This window comes from Nicotiana sylvestris, chromosome 4 (genome assembly GCF_000393655.2).
Source record: "Nicotiana sylvestris chromosome 4, ASM39365v2, whole genome shotgun sequence".
In the NCBI taxonomy this organism is placed as follows: domain Eukaryota; kingdom Viridiplantae; phylum Streptophyta; class Magnoliopsida; order Solanales; family Solanaceae; genus Nicotiana; species Nicotiana sylvestris.
Window position 1 is genome coordinate 55,494,235 of NC_091060.1, and position 13,327 is coordinate 55,507,561.

Genomic DNA, 13,327 nt, shown 5'->3' on the forward strand with positions numbered 1-13,327 from the left:
CCTAGTAGCTCCCTTAGCCCTTATCCCCCCTCCCGTGCTGACACTCACGAGGACAAGGCCTTACCCTATCATCGTTTACCAAAGCCACTATAATTTAGGAGTGACTACGCAGGCACTATCCCAGAAACAAGCGACAAAAATAAAATGAATTATCGAAATATAATCTATCACTAAAGGTCGCAAAACAGGTGAAGAAAAAGAATATGATAAATGTAAATATTGTAAATATAAAAACTAAAATTCTCGACAAGAAAAAGTCAAAACAAATCTCAAAGTTTATTGCTCCTTCCTTCTGTCCAAGTTAATGTAATGCATTTTCTTTTTTAGTTTGTCCCGAAAAAAATAATAGTTTTTTGTATTTAAAAATAATTTTTTTCTTTTACCCTTAAAATAATTTATAGCTGCATAAATATCTATAACATGTTGTAGACCCCGCGTTTCAAAGGTATTTTTTTCCTTCTTATACTCCAACTTTCGTCAAACTACAACAACAAAAAACTCAGTAAAATTTCACGAATAAGATATGAGGAGGGTAGTGTGTACGTCAATCTTACCCCTACCGTATGAGGACAGAAAGGAGGGAATCTAGCTTTCATTAAGTTTGTGCTTTGATATTTTAAACTTACGGAACAGATTAGGGAAATAGGAATTGAAAAATCAAGATATCAAATTACAACATTAAAGTATTTCAAATTTATAATTGTTCTATTTACTTATGTCATTAAGCATCACTCATGGCAGTGCAAATTAAACAGCTTCAGAGCACCTAGTTGAACGAATTAACTAATCTATGACAGCATGAAGAAGAAAAAATTTCAGAGCACCGTCATAGATGAAAACAAAAAGGTTCAGATTAGCAAGTCTACTAGATTTGACCTGCTCCATACTTTTTTTTTTCTTTTTTTCTGTTTCTTCACATTTTTAGTCAAAATGGTCAGCCAAGTGTTATAAATCATTGATTTTTCTTGTATTTTGAAGTGAAATAATCGTCCCTGATTCTCATGTTTCTTTTCGCAGTTTCAAACACATTTTTACACCTAATCCAAAATCAACTGAAACTAAACTCAACTGACCAAGAAGTCAACCTTTATTTCCCACTACCTAAAGCATTTACTTTTGCCACCTCACTCTTGACCAAAAACATATAATGATAAGCAAGAGACCCTGCTCTATCTAGGACAAAACGTTAATTAGACTATATTATCTTTTGACCGAAGTGTAACAGAAAAGGATCATAAGTAGGCTAGAAATTAGAAGCCAAATAACTTGAGGGTAAAAAATGTTGCCAATTTCTAGCCATTATATTGTTATCATTTTCTTTCTGAGTCTAAGTTCTATGCACTAGCAATATAGAAAATATTTACATAATTAGGTCATTTATCTGTACTTAAAAGATAAAACTCTATAATAATTATTACTAATTGGTAGCCTAATTAAAATAAATATCCACTAACTTGATATAGTAGGTTAAACTACACTAATAATGTGGAAAATGTGAACATTGTCTTAACTCCTGTCTATTCTTTAAGTACTTATTATGGAGAAAGTTGAGCAGGTAAAGGATTTGGAAATCTGAGTGCATATGTTAGCTACTTTAAGAATGATCAAATAATTTGACCAGATCATAGGTTAGATGTCAGCAAAACCTAAAGCACTTAGTATCCATATTATAAATTAATGTTCAATCTGAAGTACTTATTACAAGCTTACAAATCATATATACAGAAAATTTCAGTGAATAGAGAAACTTGAGCTAGAGGAATGATGAAGGCGGTATCGATTGAATCTGGAGAAGCATCTAAGGCTATAGGACATCATGGAGTGAACAGAGGATTATCTGTATTTGATCTCATTTTGCGTATTGTTGCAATTGTTGGAACATTGGCAGGTGCTGTGGCAATGGGAACTGCTGAGCAAACTCTTCCTTTTGTCACACAGCTTGTGCAATTCTCGGCTCAATATGATGACTTTGACACATTTAAGTAGGTCCATCTTTGTATATTATGTGAGATATAACAGTACATTTCTTATTTCGATGCATATGTATAAAGAAGGTTAACTCTTTTTTTTTTTTTTGTGGTAAAACAAAGGTTGTTCGTGATTGTGAATGCAATAATCTGTGCCTATCTTGCTCTTTCTCTCCCATTTTCCATCTATCACATTATGAGGAGCAGAGCAGGAAAAAGTCGGATTTTGCTCATCTTCCTAGACGCGGTAATAGATTCTCTTGTTCTTTATCTTATTTTACTATTCCTTCCGTTTCATATTATCTATCATGATTATCTTGTATACATCCCTTGAGAAAAAATAATTAGGATGAGATTTTGACAACTTTACCCTTATTCATGTCTTAATATTTAATCTTTCTTCATCGATATTTGAACAAAGTTATTTATAATTGAGGTGTTTGTAGTTTTCAAAAATAATTATTACTAAGGGTAAAAAAGGAAACAAATAATCAATTTTGTCTTGAACTTCTAAAGTGACAAATAATTTGAGACAACTATTTTTAATAACCACGATTGATAATATGAGATGGAGGGAGTATAATCGATAACTATTTTGTTGGGTTTTTGGCTCAAAATAGTGTGAATGCGAAATGAAGGGAAAAAATGAAATATTTCAATTTTCCTCCTTTACAAAGAACATTGTCCCATATTGGAGGAGGAAAGCTCATTTATCGGGTATATATATATATATATGAATACACTTCTTCTAACTCTTAAAGAGTTGAAAAGAAGTCAAGCCCCGCGCCGTCCTCGTCACTCAGCTTCGGTTTCGGCTTTAAATTTGGTCAAATAATTTGATTGATTAATTTTTTGAACCAAATTACTTGTTAAATTTTAAGACTATATTAATATTTTAAATCCAAATCGACCGTTTGTGTAATTTAATTTTTCCTCCCGTTTTATTTTCCCTTTAAAATTTGAAATTGACGGTTTGCGTAAATATCTTTATTGAGTTACAGCCTTAAACGAAGAGTTGCAATTCATCGGTTTGAACCCAACCAGTTGCCTATAAAAACCAGACCATTCACTCAAATTTTCCTTATGAAAGCTCTGAAATCTCTTCTTCCTTTCTGCATTGTTTTTCTTACAAAAACAAAGTAACTTTGATTCAATGCCGCCATTTGTGTTCGTTGTACATTGGTGTTTGTAGTAATGCTACACCAGTATAGTTTATCCGTTCTATCATGGGAGTAAATAATTCTAAATCTCGGGTACTAGGAGGTGATTAAGTTCTATAAAGAAACACTGTTAATTCAGTGGACTCGGATATCTGCTTCTTCTTTATTTCTGTTTTTCTTTGTTAAAGTTTCCAAAATTTATTTTTCGAATACAGACTATTAACAGATTTAACTTATATATGCAAAAAAAAATTGCAATTTTTTACATTACAGTAGGTTGCTTTATTTATTAAGTAGCTCCACTAATTATGGACAAATGATATTTTAAATGGCCTGGTAATATAAAAGTCCGTTTACAAAAGTGTACACGATTTTCCCCATGAATTGCTAAAGCTATTGAGTAATACTGATATCTATTATATGTCTGACATTTGAAACTTTTGAAGATAATGTTGGTTCTTCTCACATCTGGAGCTTCTGCAGCCGCCGCCATTGTGTATTTAGCACATAATGGGAATTCTTCTGCAAACTGGTTTTCCATTTGCCAACAGTATACAGATTTCTGCCAGCGTTCTGCTGGTTCTCTCATCGGCTCCTTTGGCGCGATGGCGTCTCTTGTTCTCCTTATCATTTTGTCAGCTGTCGCGATATCCAGGCGCTAAACGATGCGTGTTTCCATTGCCTAGCTAGCCTAATTAGTATTTCTATGTCTGTTGTGTTTGGGGTGACCAAAATTTCATGACTTGGATTTTGTATGCATTTCACTGCCTGTAATTTATATCAAAATCGTGAGTTCTACACTGTTTAAGTATGGTTTCATAAATGAACATATTTCTGTTTTCTACCATGTCTTATGCTTCTTCAAGAGATCCATTTTGTATGCATTTCACTACCTGTAATTTATGATCCATACACCTTTTTTGGAGTTCGGATATTGTCATTCAACTAAAAACAAATAATATAAATACCTCAGTGGTGGTAGTACCAAAAGTTAGATGTGTTTAGCGAAGAAAAATTGCAAACTTCCTTGTATCTCTAATAGCAGTAACACATGCTAAGTTGTGCGGACTCTTCGATTTTGGTGCCGTCCCCATCCCGATACGAGACGGGGGTGGGAGCGGGATACGTCCCTGATTCAGTCAACTGACTTCGGACACTTTGACCAGAGTCCATCGAAAAATTTGGAAGAAAAATTGAGATTTTTATTTCTCAAAATAAAAAATAAAACAGATTTAGGAGAATGACAAATAATGTCCATCATGGAGAATGAAAGATTGAATTCTACAATATTCATGTAAGTTTTTCACAGAATATCTCTCAAAATTTACAATATTTTTATAGCTCTATTTTTTATTAGCTGAATCCCCGCACCCGTATTCATATTCGGATCCGTACCCCCAATCTTAAAATTTAGATTTTGCCGAATCCGATACTCGGATCCGTCCCCGTATCGGATACCTGCACCCGAGTCCGAGCAACTTAGAACACGTGTATAATAAAATCTATTAATGAGCTCTTTGTTCTGGTTCCAGAAAACAAATTTATGTTAAGCATATAAATTAGTCCATGAGCCATGACTAAATTGGGCATCATGTACTTCACTGTATGACATGGCATCAATTATAAAAATCGACACAAAAGGGCAAGCGCCATATTCATCTGAAGATATGCCAACCCCCCCCCCCCCTAAACCCCCAACTCATTAAAGTGTATGCCATCACATGATTGTGTAGATCTGAGGTTCCATCATACTTTGGAATATTCGGCATCTGCAACTTCTTTGTTAGGGATAATGGACAACACTAGGCTTTCACGGGTCTCTTGGTCACCTAGAATATGGTCTATGAGCTCGTTCTGCTCCTTGATCTGTTTTAACAAAGTTTCCTGCAAATTTGGAATAGTACTATGCGATTCTACATTATCGGATGTACCTGAACCTCCCAGCTACAGTGTGATATGGAAGTTCCCCGGTTCTGGAATTTCTCCACAGAGACAATAGAGTCTCCTGGGTCTGTCCAATCCTAGCTTGTGGATTTGGTATTCCGGTGTTATTACTCCTGGTCAATGCCATCAACACCGCTCCTATATTGTCATTTCAATCTTGTTGCTGAGATGTCAAGGCCTTCGTCGTGTTCTCCAATTCCTTGGAGGGTTTTTAGGTGGAGTTTCTCCTGGAAGAAGATTCGGCGCTGAAATCATCCGAAACCACGTTAGAAAGAAGCAATCCATGGCTACTCAATGGGATTTGATTCTCTCAGGTGGTTAACTGGCAACCCCTTATCATAAGCTGGAACTTGATTTCATGGCCGGAAGGATCAGCTGACCGTTATTTGGTGTTTGATTAAGGGGATGGCCATCATTCCTAGACAATGTATAATACTTTTCAAAAGATAAGTTAGCAAGTGAGGATGGTGATAAGCAAGAAAGAAACCGTAGCACTTAGAATTTATTGGAGTAATTACTTAATTATGTGCCAAACTGTTTAAACTAAATCTTATTTTAAGTTAAATCAATTAAATTTGTAATAGAAGGCCTCAATCAATTGAAATAAAGTCTAAATGTTCTTTCGTGATAAAATAATTAGAATAATAATGAAACGAATAAAATAAAATAATAAGCTTAAGATTGAAAGTAAGGGGGGGTTGAATTGTGGTCTATTAAAATTAGTTGAGTAAGGATGAGATTAGTCGACTAGATATCGTGTAGAGTACAAATAGAATAGTACACTGAGCAATATACTGAAATTTTTATACTGGTTCGGTACCGATGGAGTACTTACGTCCAGTTTCCCTTGGGTCACAAGGGTCCTCTTAGATCTTGAAAAATAGTTACAACAATGATGGTTTTAACTCGTTCACCACCAACGGAATGTAGTAGCTATATATTTTGATTGTTGACACAACTCTCTTTTACGGCTAACTCTTCCTATCTTTTATGACACTGGTAAACTTGAGAATACAATGTTTATGCTAAGAAATAGAGAGACTTAGAAGACAGTGTGTGTAGTTGTGCAAATCTTCTTTATGAACCGAGCAAACTTCTTATAGGAGAGTTTGAGAGCCGTTTGCACTTTGATATGATTTGAGGCACATAATCAAGTAAGAGATTTGACCCAAGGGATGCCTCACGAATCTTACAATAGAGGTGGGCTGGATTCGTTCATGACTTTCCTTGTCATGTCCTTATTTTATGGAGAGATTTGGGTCTTCGACTTTGCTGATTGAATATGCCGGATATTCTTTGATCTTCACTTGATATCTTTCCTTGTTTGATAATCTTGATCTCCTTCGATTGAGACTGAGAGGGCACAACAATGGCTTCTTGTCCTTTGATTTAGCATCGTCTCCTTTTGTTTAGACGCCATCAACTCCTTTAATTTAGCACCATCTCCTTTGGTTTAGACATTATCAGCTTTTATCCTTTTGACAACTTTCTTTCCTTTTGTTGATACTTTGATTTTCACAATCAATGTAAATAGGTTGTTATCACTGAAACTTAGATTTAGATCTAATAATCTCCCCATTTTTGATGATAACAATAAAAATAGAGTAAATAGTAAATAAGCAGCCATGTTTACTTCTTTTTCATTATTCCTGCTCCCCTGAGTTGATGCTTGCTTCCCTTTCATTATGCATGCTCCCCCTGAGTTGATGCTTTACTTCTTTACTGTACTTGTTCTCCCCCTTTAACATCAATCAAAAAAAAAAAAAAACAAGCTGAGTAACATAGGAAGTAATACTATTAAGAACAAAAGTAATGCCTACAGCAGAGGCATAGAGGATGGTTCATACAGACCTAAGCAAAAATAAGTTTAAGGACCTAAAGCAAGTAAGCAAAAAAAAATTTATTTTTAACAACATCATCACACAACCATGCATTAGCCTCTTCCCTAAAAATACTTGAGGGTATTGATCACTTTGGTGCAGAAAGAGTTATAGGAATTTTCGATATCTTTGACAAGCTTGTCCATCTTTTCTGTCATAGAGTTGAATGCCCTGATTCTTTGCCTCCGTATGGCTCCCATATCCATCCTAAGCTTGGCCACATCTGTACCTGTCTCTTTAGTGATTTCCCTGATCTTGTCCTATCAGTAGCTTTACCTCATCTATATATAGTTGCATTTGCTGAAAATTTTGAGAGGCAGCCGACTGAGATTCTTGTTGTGTAGTATGAGCTTCAACTGGCACTAGAACGCTTTCAACTTTGGTGCGATTAACCCATCCATCATCACCTAAAGTGTTACCCATCATTGAAAAAGTTGTCTTATCATAAGTGCTGGTGATGTACTTGGGTGAGAAAGGTGCCAAGTTTACCTTCATAACTTCAAGAATGTGTGAGATAAGGAGACCATATGGTAAACAAGCAGCAGAAGAAGATATGTCCCTGATACTCTCAAGCATGTATTATCGAATCCACACAAACCAATCCAATCTTTTATTATTAACAAGACAATAAAGGACAAAGACATCTCTTGTGGATAAAGTGCTAAGGGACCCAGTTCTGGGAAGTAAAGTAGTGGCAATCATGTGGGCCAAAACACGGTGTTCAAACTTCAGATTCTTGGGACCAATATTAGGAGGGTTATCAGATAGAACGACTTTTGCTTCTTCAAAAGAAACTTCAAAATCTTTGGTCCAAGAGTTTTGCACAAAGACATCAAACCCACTAAACTTAGTAGAGAAATTTTTTTCAAATTGATAAGAGTCTAGAACAATTCGAGTGCCTAAAACCATGGATTCCAAGTCGTCTTTATCATTTACAAACATATTTGCGTAGAACATTCTCACAGACTCTTCATAAACAGAGTTCCCAATAGTATCAAACAGAGAAGAAAGATGTTGAAAATCAAATATAGCAGTCACATTACAATGCAGATTTTTCATAAGAGAAAGACTTACAGAGCGTCCATAAGCCATAGATTTTGACTTATAAGACTCAAATCTTGCTTTTTCACTGGGTCCATAGAAGATCAACTTGTCATCTGGTCCGAATCCCATGCTTTCCACCTTTCCCTTCTTGCATGCAGGCTTTTTGGGGGTTTGCTCCATGGGCCTTTTCCTGCCTTTTTCTGGCTAATAGGAGGATTTTCTGAAGATTCACTGCTCTCATTGTCTGTTTTGAGGAAATATGAGTCGATGGATGACTCTAAGTTCATAGTTTCTTTAGGGCAAAGGGTTTTTTGAAACCTTCTACTTTGTCTGGTTGCAGTGGAAGAGGAAAGATTTCTTTTTGCCATGGTGAGAAAATTTGCTAGATGAGAATGAGAAGTGAAAGGAAGAAGAAGGGGTTTTATCAGAGCGTTGGAAAGATTGAAGAGTCGTCTTTGTTAATGGAAAAGGGCGGATTCAGAAAGGAAGTGACCTTTATGAAGGGATGTTTCGACGGTACAGAGGGAAAAGTAATAATGATGTTCACAACAAATTAATATGAAACACTCATAATAATGGATAGAAAATATTTTAGTGTAACGACCCGAGCGGTCGTTTCATGAGTTACCGCTCCGTTTTTCTCATTTCTATTTTTTATTGTCTTGTTCACCTGTATTATGTGATATTGGGTTGGTTGGTTCGGGTTCAGAGACGTTTTGGAAAGGAATGAGACACTTAGTCTCTATTGAGTAAGCTTAGGTTGGAAAAGTCAATCGGATGTTGACTTATGTGAAAAAGGGCTCGAATTTGAATTCCGATAGTTTGGATAGCTTCGGGAGGTGATTTGGGACTTGGAGAGTAATCAAAATGTGTTTAGGAGGTCCGGAGTAGATTTAGGCTTGAATTGACGAAATTGGAATTTTGGCGTTTTTCGGTTGATAGGTGAGATCTTGATATAGGGGTCAGAATAGAATTTCGGAAGTTGGAGCATGTCTGTTGTGTCATTTGTGATGTGTGTGCAAAATTTCAGGTTATTCGGATGAGGTTTTATAAACTTTTTGATCGAAAGCGGATTTTGAAAGATTTTAGAATTCTTAGGCTTGAATCCGATGTCAATTTGGTGTTTTGATGTTGTTTTGAGCGTTCCAAAGGTTGGAACAAGTTTGAATAAGGTTATGGAATATATTGTCATGTTTGGTTGAGGTCCCAAGGGCCTCGGGTGAGTTTTGGGTGGTTGAACGGATCAAATTCATGTTGGAAAAGTTGCAGAAAATCTGTTGTTGGTGTTGCAGACATTTGGCCTTCGCGTTCGCGAGTGGGCTCTTGTGTTCGCGAAGGGTTAGGATGTGAGGCAGGAAGGTTGGCCTTCACGTTAGTGATGTGGGTCCCGCATTTACGAAGGGTTGGGTTCAGTGTTCATCGCGTTCGCGACGGTTTTCCCGCGTTCGCGTAGAGTACATGTGAGCAGCTGGGTCCAGGTCCAATTGTGCTTCGCGCTCGCGAGCTAGGTGTCGCGTTCACGATGGGTTGAGGAGCTGAAGATTTGCGCTCACGTACAGGGTGTCGCATTCGCAATGAAGGATTAAGTGGTCAACAAAATTTTGTACTTCGCGAACGCGACGCATTGACCACGTTCGTGAAGAAGGGATTTCAAGTGCTGGGCAGAATGTTTAAAAGACTACTTCCGCGATTTTGGGTCTAAATTTCACCATTGTTGAGCGATTTTGGAGCTTTTTGAGAAGGATTGAAGAGGGAATCAAAGGAAAACACTTGGAGGTAAGATTTATGGACTTAATACTCGATCCTATTGTTATTTCTACCTAATTAAACATAAAATTTGTGGAATCTAAAGCCTAAAATTGGAGAGTTAGGGCTTGGAATTTGAGACTTTGATTTGGGGATTTGAGGGGTTATTTGTGGTCGGATTTTGATGTATTTGATATGTATGAATTCGTGAGAGTGTAAAGATTCTAGTTTTATAATTTTTGACTGAATCCGAGACGTGGGCTAGGGGGTCGGGTTTGGCCAATTTCGAGATTTTTGATGTAAATTGATTATTTTCGAGTGGGTTTTGTTCTCTTAGCATATTTTGATGGTATAAATCTGTTTTGGGATAGATTTGGAGCATCCGGAGGATGAGTCGAGAGGCAAAGGCATCGCGGGCTAGAGTTTGGACCGGATAGAGGTAAGTAATGATTGTAAATACTGTCCTGAGGGTATGAAACCCCAGATTTCACATTGTTGTGCTACTTTGAGGTGACACACGCGCTAGATGACGAGCATGGGGTCGTGCACCGTTGGGGATTGTGACTTAGTCTGTCCCGTATGACTGTTAAACTGTGTATTTGATTGAAAACTGTTTGCTATCATTGTATTTTAGAAAGTATTATCATGTTTTGGGTTGAATGCCTTATTTGGGCCTCGAGCCAACTGTTTTGGACCCTTAAGAGATTTTCACTACTATTCCTCACTGTTTTGACTTCATATTTGTACTCAGTCATGCTGTATTCTACTGTTTTCATAACTCAGCCATGTTTACTCCATTTTGACGTTTTAAATGATATTTTGGGATGAGCATCATGTTTTACTGTGCTTGAGTGGCTTGAGAGATTTCTAACCAAGCGAGGCCGAGGGCCTGTGTTGTGAAGATATTATGGGATCGGGCTGCGCACCGCAGCAGTGTGTATTGATTCATGATTTTGAGGCCGAGGGCCTGATTTGTTATGCCACGAGGTGGCTTGTTATGAGGCTGAGGGCCAGTTTGATTATGCCCCGAGATGGCTTGCTATAGCGCTTGGGCTGTAGGATCCCCTCCAGAGTCTGCACACCCTCAGTGAGAGCGGGTACCCAGTGTGAGTTGTGATATTGCCCGAGGGGCTATTGTTGTTTCATGTTATTGCCCGAGGGGCTGATACGAGTGATTGTGAGGTAGCCCGAGGGGCTGGTTCTGTTGTTATTTTGCCCGAGGGGCTGATTTATGTTTCTATCCTTTTCTCCTTGTATTCATCACTCGTTTGAATTAATGAAAGATGTTTTAAAGAGGTTTTTATTGAACTAAGATATTTTTACGAGCTTTTACTGAACTACTGCATTATTTTGGATTTATACTGTTTTGTTGTAGCATTATGCTGTGTTTTACGTGTTTTCTTATCGCTCATCTTTCTTTACTTTTTTTATTATTGAGTTGGCGTACTCACATTACTCCTTGCACCCTGTATGCAGATAAGGAGTCTCGGGTCATGCTAGCGAGTGCTGATTTGCTTTCTAGCAGGCTTGTTCGGAGTTGACTAGGTAGCTGCTCGGCGTTCACAGCCTAGTGCTTCTCCTTCCTATCTTTATTTTATTTTGTACTAGATTTGTATCAGACTATGTTGTCTTTTCATACTCTTAGACGAATTTTAGATGCTCGTGACTGGTGACACTTCGATGACGGGTTGTGTTTGTTTCCGTACTATTCTATTCTACTCTTTATTTTGGGATTTTAGCTTATTAATGACTTTAAATGATTTATTATAACTGTTTAGTTGGTTTGGGGGTTTGTGTCGGCTAGCCTAGTTTCACGATAGGCGCCATCACGACCGGATTTGGTTTAGGGTCGTGACAAGTTGCTATCAGAGCCTAGGTTACATAGGTCTCACGAGTCATGAACAGGTTTAGTAGAGTCTCGCAGATCGGTATAGAGACATCTGTATTTATCCTCGGGAGGCTGCAGAACCTTTAGAAAACTTGACATTCTTGAATTCTTGTTATGCGAATCTGTTGATCAGAGTCCTAAACTTTTGTTATTCTATTCTCTCACATATGGTGAGTACACGTGCTACCGATAAGGATGGACGACTACCAGTACCACCAACTGGGGCCACTAGAGGCCAAGGTCGTGGTAGGGGTAGGGGTGTAGCCCGCACAGCAGCTAGGGCAGCACCTGCAAATCCACCAACCGCCCTAGTTCATGATCAGGTCCAAGTTGTGGACACTCCAGCAGCACCAGCTCAGGCACCAACTATGCCTATTGTGATTCCAGGTCTTCAGGATGCCCTGGCCCAGATTCTATCAGTATGTACTGGCCTAGCTCAAGCGGTCTCAGTTACTACAGCCGCAGCTACTTCTCAGACCGGGGGAGGCACTCAGACTCTCGCCACTCGCACACCTGAGCAGGTCGTGCAGGGACTTCAGACATCGGGGGCACCTCCAGCCTAGCCGGTTGCAGCTGCTCAGGACTATGTAGCTCTTGTTATACCAATGACGAGCAGCGCAGGTTGACGAGGTTTGGTAGACTTCAGCCTCCGACTTTCAGTGTTATAGAGGGCGAGGATGCCCAGGGTTTCTTGGACAATTGTCAGAGGATTCTTCGTACATCGGGTATTCTGGAGACCAGCGGGGTCGCATTTACTACTTTTCAGTTTTCTAGAGTTGCCTTCACTTGGTAGGAGGCTTATGAGAGGCGTAGGCCTGTTGGTGTAGCACCCCTTACCTGGCAGCATTTCTCCGTTCTCTTTTTGGAGAAATATGTGCCATAGTCTCGCAGAGAGGAGCTGCACAGGCAGTTCTAGAAGTTGCGTTAGGAAGATATGACTGTGATGCAGTATGATATGAGGTTCTCGGAGTTAGCTCATCATGCTGTTTGGTTGGTTCCTACGGACAGAGAGAGGATCAAGAGATTCATTGATGGCCTCACGTATCAACTTCGGATTCTCATGACCCAGGAGAGGGTGTATGGTGCTACTTTTGAGGAGGTTGTTGACATTGCTCATGAGATTGAGGAGGTTGTTGACATTGCTCACGAGATTGAGTCGGTTCGTCGCCAGGAGAGGGATGAGAGGGAGGCCAAGAGGCCTTGGGTATCTAGTAGTTTTGGTGGTACTTCTTCAAGAGGTCAGCTTTAGCATGACAGAGGTCGTCCATTCAGACATGCTCAGTCAGCTCGCCTAGGTTATCGTGGGGCATCATCGGGTCATGGTTCTCACAGTTCTCATCAGGGACATTCATCAATCAGTGCCCTTCCAGCCCAGAGTTCATCTCGTGCTCCATCAGTTCAGGGCTCTTCTATGCCAGGTGAATTTGCTAGTCATTTCGGTGCTAGGGGTTCCCTTCAGTCCCCGTCTCTAGCACCAGGGAGTTGTTATGAGTGTGGAAAGTTGGGTCACATGTAGAGGTAGTGTCCTCGTCGTCTTGGAGGTTCGTCTCAGCAGAGGAGTTAGCCATCAGCTTCAGCGCCAGTTACTTCACCACCACCCACCCAACTAGCTAAGGGTAGGGGTCAGTCAGCTAGGGGTCACCCCAGAGGGGGAGGTCGATCAGGTGGTGGTCAAGCCCGTTTCTATGCACTCCCAGC

The 13,327-nt window shown here is 39.0% G+C and overlaps 1 protein-coding gene across 1 annotated transcript; it reads left to right on the forward strand.

Moving 5' to 3' along the window:
- Positions 1 to 1,632: 1,632 nt before the first annotated feature.
- LOC104237160 (casparian strip membrane protein 2-like) lies at positions 1,633 to 3,974 on the forward strand. The gene is made up of 3 exons (XM_009791252.2): positions 1,633 to 1,982; positions 2,091 to 2,214; positions 3,574 to 3,974. Exons 1-3 carry the CDS (start codon positions 1,762 to 1,764, stop codon positions 3,787 to 3,789), a joined length of 561 nt encoding a protein of 186 aa, XP_009789554.1. The 5' UTR covers positions 1,633 to 1,761; the 3' UTR covers positions 3,790 to 3,974.
- The last annotated feature ends 9,353 nt before the right edge of the window (positions 3,975 to 13,327 follow it).

Coding starts and splice junctions, on each gene's coding strand:
- LOC104237160 (XM_009791252.2), top strand. CDS start 1,762: ATGATGAAGGCGGTATCGATTGAATCTGGAGAAGCATCTAAGGCTATA. Junction 1,983..2,090: donor GATGACTTTGACACATTTAA/GTAGGTCCATCT, acceptor GGTAAAACAAAG/GTTGTTCGTGATTGTGAATG. Junction 2,215..3,573: donor TGCTCATCTTCCTAGACGCG/GTAATAGATTCT, acceptor AAACTTTTGAAG/ATAATGTTGGTTCTTCTCAC.